The sequence below is a fragment of the Eschrichtius robustus genome, chromosome 8 (assembly GCF_028021215.1).
Source record: "Eschrichtius robustus isolate mEscRob2 chromosome 8, mEscRob2.pri, whole genome shotgun sequence".
NCBI lineage: Eukaryota > Metazoa > Chordata > Mammalia > Artiodactyla > Eschrichtiidae > Eschrichtius > Eschrichtius robustus.
The window spans coordinates 18,969,176-18,994,853 of record NC_090831.1 but is presented as its reverse complement, the minus strand read 5'-3'; the positions used below and the strand labels follow the sequence as shown (position 1 = coordinate 18,994,853).

Here is a 25,678-nt window from a genome sequence, read left to right as displayed (position 1 = left end):
CCATACACTAGTGTACTATAATTAAATTCATTTTACCATGCTGGGTTCTTCACCTCCCATTTTCTTTCCAGGGTTTTTCCTATATCATTCTTTAACTACCAAAGTATTTCTCCATAATATTTTCCTGAATATTAAATCTATGAACAAAAAGACAACCCTGAAGACTAACCAGGGAAAAGATAAATCAACGCACCTTAATACAAAATACCAACTTTACATATAAACTATTAGGTAACCAACAGAAAGGTAAGCATCAACTGTATGCCCAAGAGCCTCAATTTAAAATATTATGTAGTAGAAACAATTTTGGTAAACAGAAGTGAACACACATTTACATATCAAAATAGGCAACTATAGACCCATTTCTGACTTGAGAGAAACATATCTTAATTCTATTTATTAAGTAAAATAGGCATTTTATGAAAATATCTCCTTACAGGTATAATCATTCGATTGACAGATAAAATAATTGCTTTAAAAATACTTCTGAGTCATTTTGTCCTTACCTGCAGGCATGAACCATTACTGCATGCAGTGACTGTTCCATTTCCTAGCACAGACTTGAAGAAGCATCATATCTCTCTTTCAGAATGTGACTAATATGTGGGTTTGCAATTCCTAAGCTATTTACAAATGGCACTCCCTTTCCACATAAGAAAATATTTAATACAACCAAAAGCTAAGTATTTTTAACCTAGATCTTACAAACAATACTGGTAATTTTGTGTAGCAACAACCTCAAAATACAGGAAGCAAACCTAGTACTAGTATTTCCTTAAAGAAAGCAAGATTTCTGTTTATTTTTTAGCTAAGTATATTGTTTTTTAAAGCCTTCAACAGCTGTCACACACGAACCACCAGTCTGCTGTGTTATGGTGTGCATGCTGCAGCTGATTAGGCTTCACTATTTTTTTTTTTAAATCAATTACCCTTTGTAAAAGCAGAACAGCTTACCGAAATACACGTCTTCAAAACAGCACAATGACCAGCATGCAATACGATACGTTATATAGCAAACTTGACAAGAAAAAAATACACCCTGATTTGTTTCTTAGCAATGCTACACCATTAATTGTTCATGCAAGAGATGTAGCTGTACCTTTCTGAAGAGGACGACTTCTCAGAGTTAACTGACATCAGCAGCTCAATCTTCTGCTTGATTTCTGGAAAAATCAGAAAATATTCACAACCAAGATTGCCTGCCCTTGCTTTCAAGCCTTATATCAAGAGATTTTTCTTCTCTAATCCCTTTTGTTCAAAATGAGGCCACAAGATTCGCAGTACTTCTGTTAGGACTGGGATTCAATGGTGCTATAAAGGGAAAAAGCTCCAGAGGCATCAGGCCTTGCTAAACTATGCACATGACTGTTTATGAAAGCAGGAAGTACCATTCCTTTCAAGCAGAGGGGTGTTTTCTTTTTTTAAGGTAGAACTAGCATGGCTCTACAGGAAGATTTTTAAATGCAGCAAATTAAAATACAAACTAAAAATGCTAACAACTGGATTGAACATACCAGATAATTTGAGAAGTCTGGGTAATAAAGTTACAGACTGTAATAAACAGATAGGCAACCCTTGGCTACTTCTATTTCACCAGCCCTGAAAAATATGGCTCAGTGAATCGTTTTTATCACTTAAGAATGAAATATTAAACCAGAATCCCAATTTTTAGACTAAAAATATTTTAATCTGTTATAATATATTGATTGTCTTTAAAGATACATTTATATCTACTCCCTAACTCCTTTAGAAAAACACTTCTGTTTTACACCTTAATTTTCCCCTCCTCCTTCGCAGTACAGCACAAGTGAACAGCAACACCCAGTTACCAAGCAGATAATATACTTGTCCTTTTAGGAGAGGACTGACAACGCTATCTACAACAGAAATATAAGCGCCAATTCAATTTAATTAAAAGATCATTGCTGATACTGATTCGGAAAAAAAAGATTATAGACAAAAAGGGAAGGTGAGATAAAAATAAAAGAGGAAAAAGAGGAGGAAAAAAAACCTAACACATTTCCTTTAAAATATTAACCATTAATATAAAGCACATAATTTTACATGAATAAAACTGATGTGGGCCTATTATCTAGACTATTTCACATATAAAGCTGTTTTCCTATTTGTAAATGCGTTTTCCTATTCAAAATCTTAAAAATTCACATACCAAAAATAAAACACAATCCCACTACATCTATAGGCAGTCTCAGGATTTCAAAGTAGACCTCAGTAGTTTGGGGTTTTTTTTTAAAGGGTAAAATGAATTTTAATTTTTAAGAATCTTGATTCTAGAAATCCAAGGAATATGAAATGTAAAGGAGAAAGGAAAATAATTAGTTGCATAAAATACAATGGGCCTGTACAGAAATATCCTCTCAGTGTTGTTAAAATATGAGTTTTCCCAAATTGTTTAAGCTAACAACTTCATCCAATGGGCATTATAAAGCTGGCATGAATATCTAATGACAGCATAGAATCTACCACAGGCTACAGCCAAACTACCACTGGGGAGAGCACATAGCACAGTGGTGAAATTGAGATGATGATAATGAAACTTACCTTGAGGAGTCTTACGTGGATTACAGAGCCTGGCACCTGGTGCCATAGTGAATGCTCAGTAACGCCCCGTTTAAAAAGAGCATGGCATTTAAGAACTCAGGCTCCAGGATCCGCCGCCAAGCAGCCTAGGATTTGAAAGCAGGCTTCTCCATCATTTTTAACAGCCATATGACCTTGGGGAAATAAACTCTCTAAGCCTCTATCTCCTCTCCTATAAAATGGGGATAATAATTCTACATGAAGGGCTGTTGTAAGGATTGAATGACATAACCCATGAAAGGCACGCAGTGTTGTGCTTGGCACGTAGTAATAAGCCCTCACTGCCTAGCAAAGGATGCGATCCTAAATAAATATTTGTTGAATGACCTAATGAGGTATACTAGGTCTGTCCCATTTTAAAGAGCTTTTCTATAGTTTTAATCCACCTTCTCCTTCTTACTACCAACCTTAACATTCACCTTTCTATCACTATAGTATTGATATTATTATATGTGGAAATTAAACTTTAACCTGTGTCTCAGCCTTCCTTTCTAGAGGAATTATTCTCAGTTCATCAACTAGCCACCGCAGGAATGAGGTGACACTTGAATTCTTCTTCACTGTGGCAATTTTTCATTCCAAAAAGACAGAAAGTTCACACTTCAGTGTATCTCTATAATACCTGTGCACTTAAGCTGAAAGTCCCCAAGATTAAACTGCATAGCTCTAATGAAGTATATGTCTGTCTTACATATATTAGAAAGGAAAGTTAAAGCTCTAAACCATTTTCTGGCTGGTGACTTTGGAAGCTACAAACCAAAAAGGTTTCAAATAATTCATGGAAAGGTTTCCAACATGATTTTCACATTTTCTTCAAACCTTCAGATCTGTTTATAGCTCCAGAAGGACTGAAAGGTTCAGGAATGTTCACAAATACCAAGTTAACACTGTATCCACTGAGGGCCATGCATTCCCTCTACACTCCTATCTAATCCTTATCAATACCAGCCATGGGTTTGATTACTCCCCATGTTCATTCTACCACGATAAACGCCACAGTCCTGGGGGGCTTTGATGTTCATGTCAATATGATTCCAAACACCCTTGGTTAAGGGCCTTGGACTCCCCAATAGTGTCCTGAACCTCTGATCACCTGAGTCATCTACTACCATGACCACACGTAGGATGCTCTCTTACACACACTGCAAATACGTCCCCCAAATTAGTTGTTTTTCTATATCTATACTGGATATTTCACAGTATCCAGGACCCTATACTTTATTTTTCTGCAATTAATCCCACCAGTCTTTTCCTTTATGAATTACGGTTTTCCTGTTAAACTCACATTTCCTTATTTCACAAATAAACAAGCAAGTAGTACCTACTATCTCTAATACTTCATTTTCTACTCAATAACATGAGTTTGAAGACTCCTGGAACACTTAGGGTGCACAGTTGAACCAATCCCTAAGAACCCTGACAAGGAATAGCGGTGAACAGTAACTACTACCAAACATAGTCCAGAAAAGGAGGTGCTTCAAAGATTCAGACCCTAGAAGAGAAACTGGGCCGTCCCGAATCCACCTAGAATCCTAACAGCAACAGCAGCAGAAGCGTAACACAGGGCTCCCATGCAGAGGATCCGCTTCCGCGTCCTTTAAGATCACTAAACACCAAGCATGAGCTCACAAAGGACGCTTACTTTTATGACGTGGAAATTAAATAAGACATCATAATTGGGCAAACAGTTCTACCTAAACTCGTAGACCTACATCCTTTTAACATCGGTGTTATTCTAACAGATTTACTACATTTCCTCTCACTTGGCAAATTTGGAGCCATTTCAGGCTACAAGAAACAGGTATGTGCTCAGGTTACTTCAGGTGACAGGATAATACAGCAAGAATACATCTAGAAGTTAAGAGGAGGGGAAAAAAATGCCTCAGTAGGCCTCAGAACCAGAATCTTGTTCAGAAGACGGGGCAGCTCTTGAAACCCAGTTACAATACCAAGTGCTCCGAGGGATTGTTCTCCACCTTAACCTTTCCCCATCCTGGCGGCCAAAACCTCTGATCCATTTCCTCTGATAATTCCATTTCTCCCTTCGCTACCAACGAGTAACCACTTCTCCTCTTTACTTCACGCGTTCACAGATTGTACTGCCTTGGAATGCATAGTTATGGCCTTCTCTCACCTTAAGCGTGTATCTTTAAGGGGCTCCTGTTTAAGCTCGCAAGAGGGCCTGCAGACACTTTTCCTGCTCAGGTGTCAATCCATGATATTACCATCTGGAACCAAGTACTGAGGTCCTGACTCAAAATTCAAGAGACTGACACAAAAGAGCCTCTTCATAAAGGGACAGGAGTAAAGCAAGCTCTCTGAGACATCTAGGAAGATCAATGATTAACTGCTCCCAACATCCCGAAGATCAGTCTAGCCTAAAAAGGAGTGCCTGTTATCCCAGCATTCATTATTCAAGTTTTCTTTGTGATGAGAATGCACAGAAAAGCAAAAATTGTGCAAAAAAATGCCCATTGATAAACTGACCATTCAAACAACTGTCCCTGACTTTCACCAGCCTCTACCCCCACCCATCAAATGCCTTCTCTGCTCAGTCTCTCACTGACAGTCATACAGCCCAACAATTCAAACAAAATGCAAGTCCAGAGCAAAGTGAACACTGAAAATCTGCAACAAAGGATGGAACTTTAGACAAAGTTGACGGACAATACTAAAGAAATGTTAGAATCCCAGGCAAACCCACTGACAAATATAGAAAGGAGTTAAGAAGGTTAGTAATTGTTAAGAGTAATCAACAAGGACAATAATATGCTAAGTGTCTCAGGAATGATAATTATTTGATTATGAGAGACTAATGGGGGAAAATAATAATACTCTTAAATAGTCTGCAAAAATATCCAACGTTACAATTGTATTACTACTTAAAAGATATCCAGTCATATTATTAGTCACCCCCTGGTATTCATGGGGTGGGAGGGGGCGCTGATTGGTTCCAGGACTCCCACCCCACCCCCTACCCCCTGCTGATAACAAAATCCACGAATGCTCAAGTCCCTTATATAAATGAGGTAGTACAGTCAGCCCTCAGTATCCACGGATTCAGAACCCACAGGGATCAACTGTATATAAAACTTAATACAAATATGTATGTCAGAAACAATCAACACTTGATACATTCTTCCTTCTAAAACTCAGTAAACTCAGTACATATTTTTCAACTACAACTTGAACTTTTGTTAAATAAAATAAGCTTACTTCTAAAATCTGATTTTATTTTTCAAAATGAAGTCTCAATTTCACCCGCCTTCCTTAAAAGCAGTCTTTTTCTGGTATCAAATTTCCTCCTGCTATAATTCCAAAACAGTATTACTTTATATTCCTGAATATAGCACAATGCCAACCAACAATATGTATGCTCCAAACTCTACAATGGGGTGGGCTGGGGTGGGGGTGAATTGGTGGGGGACTGGAGGAGAAGAAGAAGGAGGTGGTCTCAGGCTGGTTAGGTTTCCGGCTTAAGACTTTCAAGGTAGCTAATGCTGCCACTTACAAGAAACTTCACTTACTAAAGAAAATGTTTTCCTTCTGTCAGTTTTTAAATTATTATTCTGAGTGCAACTTATAACCCAAAAGAAATGCTAGTTTAAAAGGAAAGACTTGTTATTGATTTCCAAATCCTAGTAAGGAAAGTGGGTCAATCCCCTAAAATTGGGATTCCCCTTCTCCCCCCGCCCCCCCCACCCCCGCCGGAAGCCACCAAGCAAGAAGGCAGAGAAAAGAGACCAATGCTAGGGTTGTGTCTGCACCAGGCCAAGACCCCAGATCATCCATCCTAACGCTGTATGGAGCACCGTAAAACTTTAAGTTCATCACACAGTACTTGTTACCGTTGCTTCGTTATTTTTATGTTGAGGAATTTCAGAAACAAATACAAAACTGCATGAAAGTGTGAAAATATGAATGTTTAAATAAATTCCTATTTCTATTAGCCTCACCATCAATGCCTTCTATTAGCAATGAAATGTAATGAAATTAATCCCTGAAAACTGTCTACAGGTTTCTCACCACAGCAGAGTATCATTAATAGTTAATCTAGCCACTAAACAGAACAAAGGCACTCTTAACCCTCGCTCTGTTGGGGAGACAGAAGAAGTAACACAAGTTCTTAGATAACTGAGCTGTTACACTCAGGGTGAGATCCAATGCTCTAGTCACCATGAAGTCAAGTTTTAAAACTTTCTCTATTTTATACTTACAAAATAATTATCACTTGTATATTTTACTGGTACAATATATGAATTTTAGAAATTACATCAGAGAACAGTAATCAGAAAAAAGAAGTATTTTTATAATGCTAACCTAAAGATAGTTTTTCGTACTAGATATTAATATACAACTGAAACTACTCGGTTCTCTAAAATTATGACTTACAATGTCCTAAATTAAGACCGTTTAATTTCATTTACAATTTTGGCACATAAAGAACTGTGGGTTCACCAAAGAAGTCAAGGCTCACTCAACCATCTTAAAAAGAAAATTCACTGTCTTAAGAGGTGACAAAATTATTGTGCAAGGTTTATTTATATGTGTAAGAAAACAAGCCATATCAAAATATGTGCCTATAAGGAGGAATTAGTGTCCCCAACTCCTAACCAACATTAACTTTCAAACTTAGGAACTGAAATTTATGTGATATAGTCCAATTTTTCCACCCTTCTATATTCCTTCAGTAAGAACAGGTACTGAGCTAGGTGTTACCTGAGCAGGGGGAAGAAAAAATATGTCACAAAAATATGTAAGGCAAAATTCCTTCTCTTAGAGAGTTCACAGTCTAATATTTAACATTTAGCTTGAACCATCTAGCTTATTCAAGCCCCTTATATGAATTAACTCATTTAATCCTCACAACAATTGGAGAAGGTAGGTACTCAATATTTCCATTTTACATGCATAGAAACTGAAGCTTTGAAAGTTTAAGAAATTTTCTCAAGATTCCAGGGCTAAACAACTCCACTTAGAATAGCATCAAAAACAATAAAATATTTAGGAATAAATTCAACCAAGGTGAGAGACTTGTACACTGAAAACTACAAAACACTGTTGAAAAAAGTTAAAGACCCAAATAATTGGAAAGACATCCTGCGTTCATGGATTGGAAGATTTACAATTGTTAAGATGGCAATATTCCTCAAATTGATCTACAGAGTCATACAATCCCTATCAAAATTCCAACTGCCTTTTTTTGCAGAAATCGACAAGCTGACCCTAAAATTCATATGGAAATGTCAAGGGACCCTGAATAGGCAAAACCATTTTTAAAAAAGTAGAACAAAGTTGCAAGGCTCACACATAGATTTCAAAACTTACTACAAAGCTACAGTAATCAAAACAGTGGGGAACTGGCATAAAGATAGACATATAGATCAATGCAATAGAATTAGAGTGCAGAAATAAACCCTCACATTACAGTCAACTGATTTTTGACAAGAGTGCCAAGGCCATTCAATGGGGAAAGACAGTCTCTTCAAAAGATGGTGCTCAAAACTGGATGTCCACATGCAAAAGAATAAAGTTGGACTCCTGTCTCACACCATATACAAAATATTAATTCAAACTGGATCAAAGACCTAAATATAAAGGCTGAAAGTATAAAACTTTTAAAAGGAAATATAGGTGTAAACCTTGATTTTGGATTAGGTTAGAGTTTCTTAAATATGACACCAAAAGCACAAAAAACAGAAGAATAAATAGATGCATTGAACATAAGAATTAAAAACTTTTGTACTCACTTAAGCAGCACATATACTAAAATTGGAACGATAGAGAGAAGATTAGCATGGCCCCTGCGCAAGGATGACACGCAAATTCGTGAAGCATTCCATATTTTTTCACAGCAAAGGAAACCATAAACAAGACGAAAAGACAACCCTCAGAATGGGAGAAAAGATTTGCAAATGGAGCAACTGACAAAGGATTAATCTCCAAAATATACAAACAGCTCATGCAGCTCAATATCAAAAAAACAAACAACCCAATCCAAAAATGGGCAGAAGACCTAAACAGACATTTCTCCAAAGAAGATATACAGATTGCCAACAAACACATGAAAGGATGCTCAACATCACTAATCATTAGAGAAATGCAAATCAAAACTACAATGAGGTATCACCTCATGCCGGTCAGAATGGCCATCATCAAAAAATCTACAAACAACAAATGCTGGAGAGGGTGTGGAGAAAAGGGAACCCTCCTGCACTGTTGGTGGGAATGTAAATTGATACAGCCACTATGGAGAACAGTATGGAGGTTCCTTAAAAAAATAAAAATAGAATTACCGTATGATCCAGCAATCCCACTACTGGGCATATACCCAGAGAAAACCATAATTCAAAAAGACACATGCACCCCAAGGTTCATTGCAGCGCTATTTACAATAGCCAGGTCATGGAAGCAACCTAAATGCCCATCGACAGACGAATGGATAAAGATGTGGTACATATATACAATGGAATTATTACTCAGCCATAAAAAGGAACGAAATTGGGTCATTTGTTGAGACGTGGATGTATATAGGGACTGTCATAACAGACTGAAGTAAATCAGAAAGAGAAAAACAAATATAGTATATTAACGCATATATGCGGAACCTAGAAAAATGGTACAGATGAACCGGTTTGCAGGGCAAAAATTGAGACACAGATGTAGAGAACAAACGTACGGACACCAAGGGGGGAAAGCGGGAGGGTGGGTGGTGGCGGTGGTGGGATGAATTGGGCGATCGGGATTGACAATGTATACACTAATATGTATAAAATGGATAACTAATAAGAACCTGCTGTATAAAAAATAAAATAAAATTCAAAAAAATTTTTTAAAAATAAATTTAAAAAAAATGCTGGAGAGGGTGTAGAGAAAAGGGAACCCTCTTGCACTGTTGGTGGGAATGTAAATTGATACAGCCACTATGGAGAACAGTATGGAGGTTCCTTAAAAAACTAAAAATAGAACTACCATATGATCCAGCAATCCCACTACTGGGCATATACCTGGAGAAAACCATAATTCAAAAAGAGTCATATACCACAATGTTCACTGCAGCTCTACTTACAATAGCCAGGACGTGGAAGCAACCTAAGTGTCCATCGACGGATGAATGGATAAAGAAGATGTGGCACATATATACAATGGAATATTATTCAGCCATAAAAAGAAACGAAATTGGGTTATTTGCAGTGAGGTGGATGGACCTAGAGTCTGTCATACAGAGTGAACTAAGTCAGAAAGAGAAAAACTAATACCGTATGCTAACATATATATATGGAATCTAAAAAAAAAATGGTTCTGATGAACCTAGGGGCAGGACAGGAATAAAGACGCAGACGTAGAGAATGGACTTGAGGACACGGGGAGGGGGAAGGGTAAGCTGGGACGAAGTGAGAGAGTAGCACTGACATATACACACTACCAAATGTAAAATAGCTAGCTAGTGGGAAGTAGCTGCACAGCACAGGGAGATCAGCTTGGTGTTTTGTGACCACCTAGAGGCGTGGGATAGGGAGGGTGGGAGGGAGACGTAAGAGGGAGGGGATAGGAGGATATATGTATGCATATAGCTGATTCACTTTGTTATACAGCAGAAACTAACACAACACTGTAAAGCAATTATTCTCCAATAAAGATGTCTAAAAAAAAAAAAAAACCATTTCATAAGACTACAGCTGCCATAGATAGTGATTCCTCCAATGGATCTGGACAAAGTAAACTGTAAACTTCTGGAAAGGACTCACCATATTAAATGCCATTAAGAACATTCATGATTTTCCAGGGAAGAGGCCAAAATATCAACATTAACAGGAGTTTAGAAGAAATGGACTCCAACCCTTATGAATGACTTTGAGGGGTTCAAGATTTCAATGGAAGAAGCAACTGCAGGTGTGGCAGAAACAGCAGGAGAACGAGAGTTAGAAGTAGAGCCTGAAGATGTGACTGAATGGCTGCCACCTCATGAGAAGACTTTCATGGATGAGGAGTTGCTTCTTATGAATGAGGAAAGAAAGTGGTTCCTTGAGATGGAATCTACTCCTGGTGAAGATGCTGTATAAGACTGTTGAAATGACAACAAAGGATTTAGAATATGGCATAGACTTAGTTGATAAAGCAGCAGCAGGGTTTGAAAGGATTGACTCAAATTTTGAAAAAAGTTCCACTATGGGTAAAATGCATGCTACAGAGAAATCATTAGTGAAAGGAAGAGTCAATCATTGTGGCAAACTTCATTGTTGTCTTATTTTAAGAAATTGCCGTAGCCTTCCCAACCTTCAGCAGCCACCACCCTGAAGAGTCAGCAGCCATCAACACTGATGCAGAATCTTCTACTAGAAAAAAGATCGGGGCTTCCCTGGTGGCGCAGTGGTTAAGAATCTGTCTGCCAATGCAGGGGACACGGGTTCGAGCCCTAGTCCGGGAAGAGCCCACATGTCGTGGAGCAACAAAGCCCATGCACCACAACTACTGAGCCTGCACTGTAGAGCCCGTGTGCCACAACAACTGAGCCCACGTGCCACAACTACTGAAGTCCGCACGCCTAGAGCCCGTGCTCCGCAACAAGAGAAGCCACCGCAATGAGAAGCCTGTGCACCACAGCAAAGAGTAGCCCCCGCTAGAGGCAACTAATGAAAGCTCGCGTGCAGCAACAAAGACCTAATGCAGCCAAAAATAAATAAATTTATTAAAAAGAAAAAAGATTATGACTTGCTGAAGGCTCAGATGATGGTTGGTATTTTTAGCAATAAAGCATTTCTAAATTAAGGTATATACATTTGTTTAGACATAATATTGTTGCATACTTAATAGACTACAGTATAGTATAAATATAACTTTTATACGCACTGGGAAACCAAAAAAAAAAGAGAATTAAAAACTTTTGTGCATCAAAGAATACTATCAAGAAAACAAAACAAAAGGACAATCCACAGAATGGGAGTAAATATTTGCAAATCATGTAACTGATAAGGGACTAGCATCCAGAATATATAAACAACTCTTACAACTTGGCAATTTAAAAAAAACAACCCAATTTAAAATTGGGCCAAGGATTTAAATAGACATTTTTTGAAAGAAGAAATACAAATGGCCAATAAGCACATGAAAAGATGCTCACCATTATTTGTCATTAGGGAAATGCAAATAGAAACAACAATGAAATACCACTTTATACCCACCAGGATGGCTATAATCATAAAAATAATAACAAGTGTTAGCGAGGATACGGAGAATTTGGAACCTTCGTGCATGGCTGGTGAGAATGTAAAATGGTACCTTTGCTTTGGAAAACAATCTGGCAGTCCTTCAGAAAGTTAAACCAAGAGTTACCATATGACCCAACAATTCCACTCCTCGTTATAAACCCAAGAGAAAACATGTTTATACTGTTCACATAAAATCTGTACACAAGTGTTCGAAATGGCATTATTCATAATATCCAAGAAGTGGAAACAACCCATATGTCCATTAATTGATGAATGGATAAACAAAATGTGGTATATCCATACATAAAGAAAATGAAGTACTGATACATGCTACCTCATGGATGAATCTTTAAAACATTACAGAGGGGCTTCCCCGGGGGCGCAGTGGTTAAGAGTCTGCCTGTCAATGCAGGGGACACGCGTTCGAGCCCCGGTCCGGGAAGATCCCACATGCCGCGGAGCAACAAAGCCCATGCGCCACAACTACTGAGCCTTGCGCTCTAGAGCCCGCGAGCCACAACTACTGAAGCCCGTGCGCCTAGAGCCCGTGCTCCTCAACAAGAGAAGCCAACGCAAGGAGAAGCCCGCGCACCTCAACAAAGAGTAGCCCCTGCTCGCCGCAACTAGAGAAAGCCCGCGCGCAGCAACGAAGACCCAATGCAGCCAAAAAAAAGGGTTCTTCCTCACTTCTGAAGATGGGACGTGGAATAAGGAATGGCAGTCGGGGGGATTTTACCATTACCTGCACTTGGATTTTTTATAGGTATTACCTGCATAATTAAAAATAATTTTCTTAAATAATGTTAACTGTTACCAAAGGATACCCATTTAAAATAAATCCCTTTCGGTAATTTCCTGGTGGTCCACTGGGTAAGACTCCACGCCCCCAATGCAGCGGGCCAGGTTCAATCCCTGGTTGGGGAAAGAGATCCCGCATGCATGCCACAACTAAGAGTCTGCATGCCGCAACTAAGACCCAGCGCAGCCAATAATTAACTAATTAATTAATATTTTAAAAATAATTTCAGGTGGATTTCAGATCTAAATTTAAAGGCAAAACAGTAAAACTTTAAAATAATACAAAGGAGAACATTTTTAAAAATAAATAAAATAAAATAGATCCCTTTTGTAGTTACATGGCTTTCAAATGGAGAGTCTACAAAAAGACTGCCATCACACCATTATAAATAGCCTCCAAAATGCCAATTTTCACTTTCAAATAAAATTCACAGTTTAATCAAGGTCAAAGCAATGTTCTGTTGGAATTGTGAGAGTGTTATACTGAAGGGGAAAAAAAAGAGCAGCTGAATTATTCTGACACTGTTCTATCATAAGAAAGGGAATCTCATGGAGGTTGTACAAAATTGGTCATTTAAAACTAGCTTTAAAAACTTAATTCAGTCTGCTCCTTCTAATTTTATCATGAACAGGCTCTTAAAACAAAATAAAAGTGCTGAAATAAACTGGTGAATTAAAAAAAACAACCTATTTAAAAATATATAGGTAATTAATTTAGCAAGCCCCAAATGAGCAAGTCTCAACTAACGGAGAAGGCATGCTTATGAAAGATACACTACTGCTGTAGAAAAACAGAATCCCATACATGACAGTTTAAGACAAAAACAAAAAATTTTAAGTAGAGTCATCTGAATTATTAGGTGCTTTTGTTAGACCATGCAAAGGAGGAAGGCATGTGCTCAAGAAGCTAGCGTCAAGTGCCAGTGCAATTACAAAGCAAGAAGCACTTTCCACAAAAGAACCACAGCAATACAGAGGTCAGTGTAAAATGGCTCAAGAACAGAGTTAAGAAATTCTACTCCTGCTTTTTTCTTTGAAAAATAACTTCCTTCCAGTCACGTAATTATCCATTTTAATAACAAAATAGTTCCTCAGTTTCCACTGAAATATACCTACCAAAGTATTTTAACTTGTCTGTTTACCCACCTTTTTCTGAAGTCTAACTCAGTCTGAAATTTGGACTGAGACTACAAGATGTGGCAGCAGGGGGTATTATTTGGACTGATAGCATTCTATTTCTTGAGTTAGGGTGTGGGTATCCAGGTGCCTATTTTACTGTTCCCTAAACTTACATTCATAATTCATATAATACATGCATGAAAGATATCACAACTTTAAAAAATGTTTTTAACCAGAATAATTAATGAAAGATGTGCCAGGGCAAAAGTGGAACACTGTGCATCCTAAAATTACTGCCTAGTCACCTCTTAGTTTTTTCCATTGCTCTCATCACATATTCTCTTATTTATTCCTCTGAAATAGAGGTAAATCTCAGCTACCAGGGCTTCAAGGAATAAGTGACTTTTTTTTTTTTTAAGATTTATTATTTATTTATTTTATTTATTTTTGGCTGTGCTGGGTCTTAGATGCGGCATGAGGGCTCTTCATGGTGGTGCGTGGGCTTCTCTCCAGTTGTGGCATGCGGGTTTTCTCTTCTCTAGTTGTGGCGCACAGGCTCCAGGGCACGTGGGCTCTGTAGTTTGCGGTACGCCGGCTCTACTTGAGGCGCGCAAGCTCAGTAGTTGTGGCACTCGGGCTTAGTCGCCCCCTGGCATGTGGGACCTTAGTTCCCTGACCAGGGATCGAACCCACATCCCCTGCATTGCAAGGTGGATTCTTTACCATTGAACCACCAGGGAAGTCCCTGAATGAGTGATTCTTGACAGCCATGTGTTCACAGTTGAAAGATTCCTTACCTCATTTAAACCATTCTGGACTGAAACATTCACACTGAGGATAATACAAAGTTTCTTGGCTACCTCAAAGCCTTTCATTTGAGGCACTACACCCATATTCTCAGGGCCTCTGAAAGGTAGCTGAAGGTCTGCTTCTGCACCGAGGGCTCCAGATTAATACAGTGCTTTTTACTTATTGCTATTTTGTGTTGTCCCATACAGTCTGCCATATGTCACTATATATGCACCCTTCTAATTGGCTCATTCTAACCTGCTGAGAAAACTATCGGCAGGTAGTTTCTCACAATGTACATAAAGTTTTCCTTAAACTATCCATAACAATTGAATGTCTGAGTCCTACATCAATGCTCATAAACAGTTCCAGTCCTGCTCTCTTTCAAGGGTCTCACTGCCACAGTACATCTGCTTCTCTTTGAACATATGCTTTGTACTTTTCCAAGTGGTAAGCTCTGTAACTGTGGCTTGCACGTGGAATATAAAAGTATGCCAGGCTCCTCTGTATTACAATGGCAACATTAACCCTTGCTTTGTATTATGATGGCAATTTGACAGGGATTACATATGTATCTTCATAAAAACACTATGAGGTAGATACAAACATCAGCTCTATTCTATAGATCAGTAAAGGAGGGGAAAAGCCTAAAATATAAGGTAACATGTCTAAAGTCACCCAGCTATTAAGTGGCTGACAAAGAACTTGGCCCTAGGGTCTATAAAACTCTAAAGTCAATGCTATTATTATCTACAGTAATATACTGACACTCCCAAACTGACCTAATCTCTCAGTTTCAGAAATCCAAATTCCTGAGATAGGGATTACACTATTCCAATTCATCTTTTTCTAGCCAGGCTACCCCATCCACAAGATGCTGGACCACCTGCACTGGAGTCACGATGCACACCTAATCCAATCCCTTCAGGGGATGTAGCACACAAGAGAGCCACATCCAAAAGGGCTGCCGGGGGGCACCTCCAGTCTTCACGTGTGCTCCTACTTCCTGACAGCCCAAGAAGTTAGAAGAGTGCGTGACTGACATACATCAGGCCCAAACCCCAGAGTTCAAAAAATGGGAATGCAAAGGAAAAATTCCAGTTTGGGTAAGAGTTTTCATCAAGCCCTACAGCACCCAATGCAAATTTCTGTTCCAGTTCAACTCATTATTCAAATTTTTCTACTCAAAATGTTAATTACCTAATGTTTACCGGCACTGCATTTAGGACGGTGTGAATCAAATAAAAAATCCTGTCAAGAGTTCCTTAGGTTTTCTCACCAGAGGTTCTGGTGAAAAAAAAATTCACAGTGAAATGTTTCTGCCTTTAAAGGTTCCTATGTTGTGTGAGATCTGAAACAAAGGAAGAGCTATGCCTGGATCTCCATCATTTTTGTAAAACCCTTTTTTTCTACACCTGATGACTAAAATCTCTAATATTGTGTTTCAGCAAATATTCTTCTTTAAAAAAAAGTTTGTGCTGCTTAACAATCTTAAGTAATCCTTTCCTTATCTAGACCTACGCTGCCCAGTGCAGCAGTCACTAGTCACCGTTAGCTACCAAGCACTTGAAATGCGGCAAATCTGAACAGATGCTGAGCACAAAACAGAATGAAAAATATTTCATTAATACTTTTATGCAGATTACATGTTGATATGATACTATTTTGGATATGCTGGGTTAAACATATTATTAAATTATATTATTGGATTCATGGAATATTATTCAGCTGTAAAAAAAGAATGAAATTTGGACACATGCTACAACATGCATGAACCTTCAAAACATGCTAAGTGAAGCAAGCCAGACACAGAAGGACAAATAGTATATAATTCCACTTACATGAAATACCTAGAATAAGCAAATTAAGAGACACAGAAAATAGAGCAGAGATTACCAGGCGCTGGGAAGGGGAAACGGAGAGTTATGGTTCAGGGTCCACAGGGAAAGCACCTCACTCAAGGTAGTAAGAGGGACTGCAAGAGTTACCTCAAATTCTCAGTACAGAGGACATAAACGCTGCTAGCAAATCAGTCAGGGTTTTCTGAAGTGCCTCTAATGAACCCTACTCAATTTAACCCCACAAATAGAAAAGTCTAGGAAACTGGTTTGCTACCATCAAACTTAAAAGACAAGTCTTATTTTTTCCTACTGAAGAATGAATTTGAAGAGCACGCGGACACTCTGAAACCTCACAGCCATTTCCACAAACCATTCCACAAGTGCTTCCTGACAAACGTCTTCAAAATACTCTGACAAACAGAGCTTTGTGCTGAGAGCACTTCTCTATATAAAAGACACAATTTTACAAAGGTGACACAGTACACAGAGAAGCAAACAAGTTGATGTTCTTCTGATTTACAGTATTCAGTCCTCTAAATTTAACAAGGTTTCCAAATCTCAATTTAAAACCACATTCCCTGGCTTCTAACTTAAGAGATACTAACTTAAGAGATACATTTACTGGCTTCTAACTTAAGAGATACATTTACTTTTGTCTCATATTTCTTAAGGCGATGAACTAGTGTTGTACCTCTAAACACAGAAGAGGGTATGTTGTAACAAATTATTTCCAATTAGTTTATATAAGAGTACTTAGAAGGCAGATCCCAAATGTATAAAGCATGTTCACTAAAAATCTAATATGCAATGAAATATAAGATAGAGGAATTTCAGGGAAATAAGAACAAAAAGTAGGATTGAAGTCAGCTGACTTTACCAGAACTGAATCTACTCTCAGGAAGCCAAAGGAGAAACAACATCATAGTCATTCTCGTATTTCAACATTTAAGGAATGCTTATGCGGCTACTCACTGACACAGAATAAAAATAATAACAACTACAACAATAATAACAGCAGCTAACACTGATATCAAGCTCCCTGCCTGCTACCTGTTGTGAGGACTTTCCCTTCATTAGCTCATTTCATCCACACAAACCTTCCATGGAGTCAGTATTGTAATTATCATCCTTGTTTACTGATGAGGAAACAGAGGCGTAGAGAAGGTAAATAACTTTGCCCGAGGTCACACAGCTAGTAAGCAAATGGTAGAGACAAACCCAGGCAACCTGGCTCCAGAAGCCACTACTATATACTGCTTCTCATAATAGTTACAGGGTGGGCACAATAACATTTATGGTGGGGCTCAAGTGTCATAAACTAACTTAAAAAATGTACAGACTAAGAATATTTATTGAGCCCCTCCCTCATCCACTGGGCAAACTCTAGGGGAACTTCAGGAACAATAATTCACTAGTGTGACAAAACTATCAAAATGAAATAAACCAATTTTATTTTAGAAATAAAAAATAAAAACAAATGGACTGTTAGAAATAGCAAACCAACTGCCAATCACAGATCTTTAGTTTTACAGAGAGTTCAGTAACATACTGGCAGAAACCACACACCGTGGTAACAACTGCTGGAAACACAAGGTAGGGTGCAGAGCACACATTTATGTCTTGCTGCACTTTCCTCAATAAACTTAACTAAATGTCGTCCTATTCAACATTTGCAGATTTTTCAAAAGACCCTGGCTTTCCCTGACAGAGGGACCATCTCATCCACAAGCTGTGCCAACACCCTCCGGCCTGCCGCCCCAGCTGTAAAAGATTTGGTACACAGAGGACCTCAACCGTGGTCACCTGAAAGGCCTTCAGAGATTATCACATTCTGGCAAACTACTGTTACCTCCAAGCCTGCAAAGTTTTATCAAGCTTCAATAGAGTCAACAAAACCTTTACTAAATCATCTGTACAATTCCTTTTCAGTTTTAATTAAGGTAAAATTTACATACAGTAAAATCCACCCTTTAGTGTTCAGTGCTGCAGGCGTTCTGTGAGAAACAGACAGTTGTGGAGCCAGCCCCACAAACAAGATACAGAAGAGTTCCACAGCCCAGAGCAATTCCCCCAGGCCGGTCTACGTCCAGCCTCCCCTCCCCCAGCTCCCAGCATCTTGCTCTCTCCAATACACACACACAGACTGTACAGTCTGGGTGCTTCTGAATCTGGCTTCTTTCACTAAGCATAATACATGTTAGACCCATCCATTTGTTGCAACAGTTTCATTTATTTTTAGTAGCTCATTTACTTTTATTACTCAGCAATATTCCATTGCATGGAATGTGTCACAGTTGGTTTATCCATTTACCAGTTGAGAGAAATCTGAACAGTCCCCATTTTTGGCACTTCTAAACAAAACCAAAACCAAACAAACAAAAAAGCTGCTCTAAAACTCGCGCCCACGTTTCTGTATGAACATATAAGTTTGTACTTCGTTTGGGTAAAACGCAGGAGTGGGTCACATGGTCTGACACGTGAGGGGTCGAGTGGCCCCTCGTCCTCTCCAGCACTTGGCACAGTTTCTCTTTATGTTAAGAACCATTACGAACCTGGGTAGAAGTATCTCATGGTAATTTACATTTCCCTAATGACTGATAAAATGGACCATCTTTTACGTGCTTGTCTAAATACCTTCTTTAGTAAAATGTCAGATCTTTCATCCACCTTTTAATTGGGGTCTTCTTCTTTTGCCCATTCTTTAACTGAGTTTGCAAAGTTCTTTATATATTCTGGATAAAAGCCCTTTATCAGATATGTGATTTGCAAGTATTTTCTGTCAGTTTGTGACTTCTCTTTTTGTTATCTTAAGAGCATCTTTTAAAAAGCAGAAGACTTTGATGGAAGTCCATTTTTTTTTTTAATGAATCTTGCTTTTCGTATCCTATATAAGAAATTTTTGCCTAATTCAAGTCACAAAGATTTTTTTCCTGTTTTCTTCTAGTAGTCTGTAGTTTTACATTTAAGCCTATAATCCATTTTGAGTTAATTTTTGTGTATTGTGCACCAAAGTATCAATTACTTTTTTATTTTTATAGCTTGATCCAAAGTTCTGGCACTTATCACAGTATTTATTTGACAAATGTTTTCTAAGCACCTATATTCGGCCTAGGGATGTAAGAGTAAATAAGAGAGCACAACATAATCAACTAAAATACATAGTTAGCAGTATGAAAACAGAGTAAGTCCACACACAATGGCAGAAGGGACTCAGCAGCTAACAGCTAGGAGGGGTGGTATTTATACTGAGCAGCAGTTCACCAGGCAGAGAACAACATTCTAGGAAGAGGAAATGACACAAGCAATATACAAAGATGTGAAAGAATAAGGCCTGTTCAGGAAATAGCTATTGGGGGGGGGGGAGGGCGGAATTCTTCTTGACCATTTTGTATTCATAGCAGACACTAACGCATGCTAGCATTTTGGGCAGGATGTTTTAAGGGACTAAAAAGCTAAAAATCCCATTAAACAAGAAAGCAACAAAACTCAACCCAATCGCTACTACAGTATAATGTTTCTGCGCCTATAAAAGCAAACAAAATTACCAAATAAAAAGGTCTTCAGAATAAGCTGACAACCCCCAGCCTAGAAGTCGCCCTTGCCCCTCCCCCAGCTGACCCTCCACCAGCCCAACTGAAGAGAGAGGAGACAAAGGCACCCAACAGAGCCTGCCTCCCTCAGAGGGCCTTCACTTGGCCCTCCATCACACCTTTCATCACCACCAAGGAACCAGCAACAGCACCTGTTCAGCTTACAACTGCCACCTTCGCAGACCCTGTTCAGCCCACTGAGATCGGGTTATTCACATCACCAGCACCACTAATCTGCCCTATTTTCCCAGCTCCTGGCCCAACCCTCGGGGACCCCTCCTCAATGCCCACTGGAACTTAAGAATCCTCAGCAATTCCCTACCATCCTCTGCCAACTCTCTAAAAGGACTGTTTCTTGCCCTAACAGGACTGACTGCCCCTGAGGACTTTTCCTGCAGGCCCCGGGAATGGAGACCCTTGTTCCTCCAATGTCCCTCTTCTGCAGGGACAGGTGGAGATGGGGCTACTATTCTCACTGTCCCCAGAGGTTGACTTTCCCATTCTTAAGAGTGACTACTGGGTTCAGATGGGAGAGCACGATACTACCAAGTAAAGTGCAAATTACGCATAAGCCTCTTCAACTAAAGGCTTCGTCCCATCTCAACATTTTGAACAGCATTACATAATTTTTTTGGTAACATCTTTATTGGAGTATAATTGCTTTACAATGGTGTGTTAGTTTCTGCTTTATAACAAAGTGAATCAGCTATACCTATACATATGTCTCCCTCCCACCCTCCCTATCCCACCCCTCTAGGTGGTCACAAAGCACGGAGCTGATCTCCTTGTGCTATGCGGCTGCTTCCCACTAGCTATCTATTTTACGTTTGGTAGTGTATATATGTCCATGCCACTCTCTCATACATAAATTTTTTACAAAAGCAAAAGAAATATGTATGTGATAAAAATACACTTAAAAATCAAGCAAACGTTAAACAAATTAAAGACACGTTTCCACTTCACCTACATAATTTTTTGAATGAAATCTTTTCCATATACCCCATAAGTAGGATGAAGGATAAAACTCCTGTTTTAAGAATTTCACATTTTATTAACCATTTTGAAAAAGATATTGGGGGACTTCCCTGATGGCACACTGGTTAAGAATCTGCCTGCCAATGCAGGAGACACAGGTTCAAGCCCTGATCCAGGAAGATTCCACATGCTGCGGAGTAACTAAGTCTGTGCACCACAACTGCTGAGCCCACATGCTTCAACTACTGAAGCCCGCGCACCTAAGCCCGTGCTCTGCAACAAGAGAAGCCACGGCAATGAGAAGCCCACGCACCGCAATGACGTGCAGGCTCCGCTCGCCACAGCTAGAGAAAGCCCGTGCGCAGCAACGAAGACCCAACGTAGCCCCCAAAAAAACAAAAAAAAAGATATTGGTAAAATAACTTTTCAGAAATTAAGAATAAAGAAAAGTAATAAACCTTGTAAAGATAAAGTCAACTGCTGACTGGATAAAACTGCATCTATATTCATTACTGTGAAGCTTTACATTTATTATTTGCAGAACAAATAAAACTTTCTTTAACTGAAACCCTAGCACTTTCTTCTATCATATCTCACACTTTGAAGAAAACCTCACCTATCCCACATGCCAAAACACACTCCCACAGTTTCTACCCTGGGAGAGTAGTCCAGAGACTGGCATCTTGCAAAACAATCACAGATTCTTAGGGAATTCCCTGGTGGTCCAGTGGTTATAACCCCACGCTTTCACTGCCAGGGCCTGGGTTCCATCCCTGGTTGGGGAACTAAGATCCCGCAAACTGCGTGGCGAGGCCAAAAAAGGAAAAGGAAAAAAAAAAAAAGAATCACAGATTCTTAGAGGTGAAGGAGACCTGAGAGGTCATCTGATCATGCGTATCACTTCTAATTTTTGCAAAGGTTCATCTTCCCTTCTCTCTCCCGTTGGCCACAAGCCCTTGATGGCAAGGGCTCTCTACTCCTAAGAACTGAAACACAAGGCCCCTGACACAGCAGGCATGCAATAAAAGCTGCTGATAAGAATACCAAATTAAGAGGTAACTCTCAATCGTCATTCTTCCCAACTCCTGTACCATCTGACAAAGGGTACACCCTTCTCTTCTAGCTCTTATTCCTCCTTCCACAACCTAAGTATCAAGCATCTTCTCTCCATAATTTCAGTAATAATCTCAAGACTGCACCTGGAGTCATAAAACCTGGGTTGAATCCCAAGCCCTTGTTAGTTTTGGGGAAAGATGCTGAAACTTGTTAGGCCTCAGTTTTCTGATCTTTAAAATATGAGATTTGGTGCTCTGATGTTCTATAATTTTTTCTATTTAACTAAATCTTAATGATTTCTTTGTGATATTACCCTTTACCCTGTCATTTGTTAAGGCCTACCAAAAAAATCAGGACCTAAAAGAACACTAGAGCTAACCTATCTATTTCTAGTTAAGGAAAACAGTACACTACGATTACCTTAAAGAGAAACTTTTAAAAATTAGAAATATTAACCTTTTCTTATGTTGTGCCATGGACCAGGAGAGATGTAATGGCCCCTTCATCCCACAAGAAGCATAACCCATTTTGATGCAATGCCTTTCAGGGATGCGGGTCACCAAAATGGCTTAGTTTAATACAATCATAAAATTTAGAATATGACAGGATGGACGGGCATCCAACACACAACCCTTCATATAAATATTCCCACTGAGCTTTTGAGCATTTGTGTGTGGCAGAGAGTTTAATGGGACACTTGCTTATAAGAACTTGGAGCACAGCTATTAAACTCTTTCTTATCAGCAGGCAGTGACAGGTCACAGGAAACTCCTGGTAAAAACCAGCCCCCTTTCCCACAAGTATTCTAATTTTTATATGGGGACCCACTGCTCTCCAACACTCACTCTTTCCAATGAAACTGCCACCAACAGAGGCGTCAAGGTGACTGTCCATATCACATTCCCCAGGGAACGAATTCAGCGGCAGGTGACCTAAGCACCCCCAATCCAAACTTAGAATACAACACAAACATTTATACAGGTCTAAAACATTTCCAAAATAAAAATGATCACTTCTTCAACTCACAAGCACATGACGATACCATCATACATGAAATATAATATTTAACAAACTCTTTATGCTAATTTTAACCTAATTTTAATGTACAAATTAATTTAAAAGACAAACCATTAGAACACTAAATACTTTTACGCAGTAAACTTTTTTTCTTAATTTATTTATTTAATTTATTTATTTTTGGCTGAGTTGGGTCTTTGTTGCTGAGCGCAGGCTTTCTCTGGTTGCAGTGAGCAGGGGCTACTCTTCGTTGCGGTGCGTGGACTTCTCACTGCGGTGGCTTCTCTTGTTGTGGAGCACAGGCTCTAGGCACGCAGGCTGCAGTAGTTGGGACTCGGTGGCTCTAGAGCACAGGCTCAGCAGTTGTGGTGAGTGGGCTTAGTTGCTCTGCGGCATGTGGGATCTCCCCGGACCAGGGCTCGAACCCGTGTTCCCTGCATTGGCAGGCAGATTCTTAACCACTGCGCCACCAAGAAAGCCCCTTACATAGTAAACTTTTAAGTGTGACTGTTACAGCTACATTACGATCATCATGATTTACATCGTTAACAAACTAATGTTTCAATACAAACACAAATATGACTATAAAATATAATTAATTTTCTGGCAAACAACAAAGGCACAGGCACAGGAGCAATGTACTGTTACTTTTTCATATGCAACAATTATTTTCAAGGCCAAAACACAATCAGTTGAGATGAATATATGTATAAGCTCCATGTCAATATAAAATTTTAAACTACCTCATTGAGAAAAAAATTAACATTTCATTTTGTGTGGCATTAAATCCACAAGTAAAATATATGGAAATAAAGGGGGGAAACTCGTAATTTTCGCATTACTATAAGAAAATTAAAGAAAGTATAACCGATTCCATCATGACAGCATTATGTACTGAAGAAATCCTCAGAGCCAGAAAATTTGCATTTGAATTTTGACTTAGTATCTGCGATTCCTCAAATTTAAGTTAAGTCTCATCTTCCATTAAGTCTGTTTCCTCATCTATAAAATGCTGTCAAAGTAATAATCTGATTCTTCCAATTGAATGATTACACAGGAAAATCAGAAGACAGGGAAAGCTGGCATGGGGGGAGGGGTGGTGGTGGTGAGCAGACAGTGGCAAATAAATAAATATAAAGTTGGTGAAGACTGTTCCAAACATTTTCACTAAGTGACAAAGCTACAAGCTGTTCTCTACTTTGGATCTTCCACGAATAGCTTTTAAAAATGACATTTTAAGAAAATTACTAGAGCTAACGACAAAAGTTTTCATTATAACCTGAAAACATGAAATTTGCAATTGAAAACTTTGTTACAGTCCAAACCCAAGAAAACATTCATATCAAAATCACAAGTGAGGACAATGTTAACTTGTTTATTTGATCTCAATGGCACGGCTAGGCTAGCGTAGGAGCATCCCACAAAGACCAAGAGTCAATTGGACCCATTGTTCAAGGCTGCTGGATATAACAAGGAGTTAACTGTGGCTCAGAAACCGTTCTGGCTCACAGTTCATGAGTCAAAAACAATAAACCAAAAGCTCTAACAACCCAGACTGCCTATCCAGGTTATTCACCAGGCTTGGCACTCAGTGACTTTTAGCCAAGGCCAAAAATTGATTCTAACATCAAAGGATAAAGATTTATGACCAGTGAGCATATTCAAACCCTAAAGGTGTAACAAGACCTTGTGGTACAATGGCAGGATTGCTGGAGTAAGTACACACCATTTGGAAGCCAGATTCATTTCAACTTGAGACTGTTAACTCTATGTTTAAATAAGTCTTACTGAGACTATAAAAACTACAGAAAATTAAATTCTTTTTGGAACAAGGCAGGATATGCATGTATGCATACTAAAGTAAATAGAAATGTCTTACTCAAAGACTTGAAGCTGACTTTCGTCTTTACCCTTCATTTCCCATTAGGTAATATCGTAATATGACTAATGGTAAGAAAAACTGATAAACCGAAAAACCAAAATATTTAGTCTACCTTTTCTTTTTACTATTGTGACTCTAGGAATCTAGAGAAGAGTGATACATGGAGCAATCCATTCTGGGCACCTCAGGACTGCCCTAGCCTCAACTTGCTGTTAGCAATTGCTATGTGAGGCCTACAGATGTCCGCAGACTAGGAACACACACTCCTTGCTAAAAGAAAAACTAAAAGCCTTACTAGAATGATTTTAAAACCAAACTACCACACAGCTAAAAAAGATCCCTGACCTAAATGAAAAATATAAACTATCACTCCAGTCTATATCCTAGAAGCATCTACACTGTGGCAATAAATAACTATTGTTCAAAATGCTTTAGCTCAAGTACCTATTTTAATAAATTTCTATGTTCTCTGGGATTTTAAAGCCTTGGAGAGGATATGGACATTTACTTAACAAAACTCCTGTTGCCTGTTACTTTATCACAGTAGTATATAAAAAGACCATGAAAAGGAATTAATATTTCATTCATTTTAGAGAAGTAACATTTAAAAACAAAAAGCTTCTTCCAGATAAAATAAGCTCTCTTGCTCATTCTTGTGTTATTCTAGTTGTCTTTTGTACAGTTTATGGGAGAGTGAGTGCTGAATTACCCAAAAGGAAGAAGATGAAGCACATGTTAAGGAGAAAAAAAAAATCTTCCGCTACCCTCTTAGATTCAGTGAATGGGATCTGCAACTCAAAC

The 25,678-nt window shown here is 38.8% G+C and overlaps 1 protein-coding gene and 1 non-coding gene across 6 annotated transcripts in view; one reads left to right on the top strand and one right to left on the bottom strand.

The window, feature by feature from the left end:
• SRPK2 (SRSF protein kinase 2) overlaps window positions 1-25,678 on the bottom strand; it is a 221,545-nt gene that overhangs the window by 129,112 nt on the left and 66,755 nt on the right. Inside the window, exon 3 of one of the 5 annotated variants that reach the window (XM_068550421.1) lies at window positions 1,100-1,163. The exons of the other annotated variants lie outside the window; for them this stretch is intronic. Within the exon in view, the coding sequence (XP_068406522.1) occupies window positions 1,100-1,137 (38 nt within the window). The 5' untranslated portion in view covers window positions 1,138-1,163. The remainder of the gene's footprint in view (window positions 1-1,099; window positions 1,164-25,678) is intronic. 5 annotated transcript variants of the gene reach the window in all.
• On the top strand, window positions 8,344-8,450 carry LOC137768966 (U6 spliceosomal RNA). Its single transcript, XR_011074885.1, has one exon. It is a non-coding gene; the product is annotated as a U6 spliceosomal RNA (small nuclear RNA).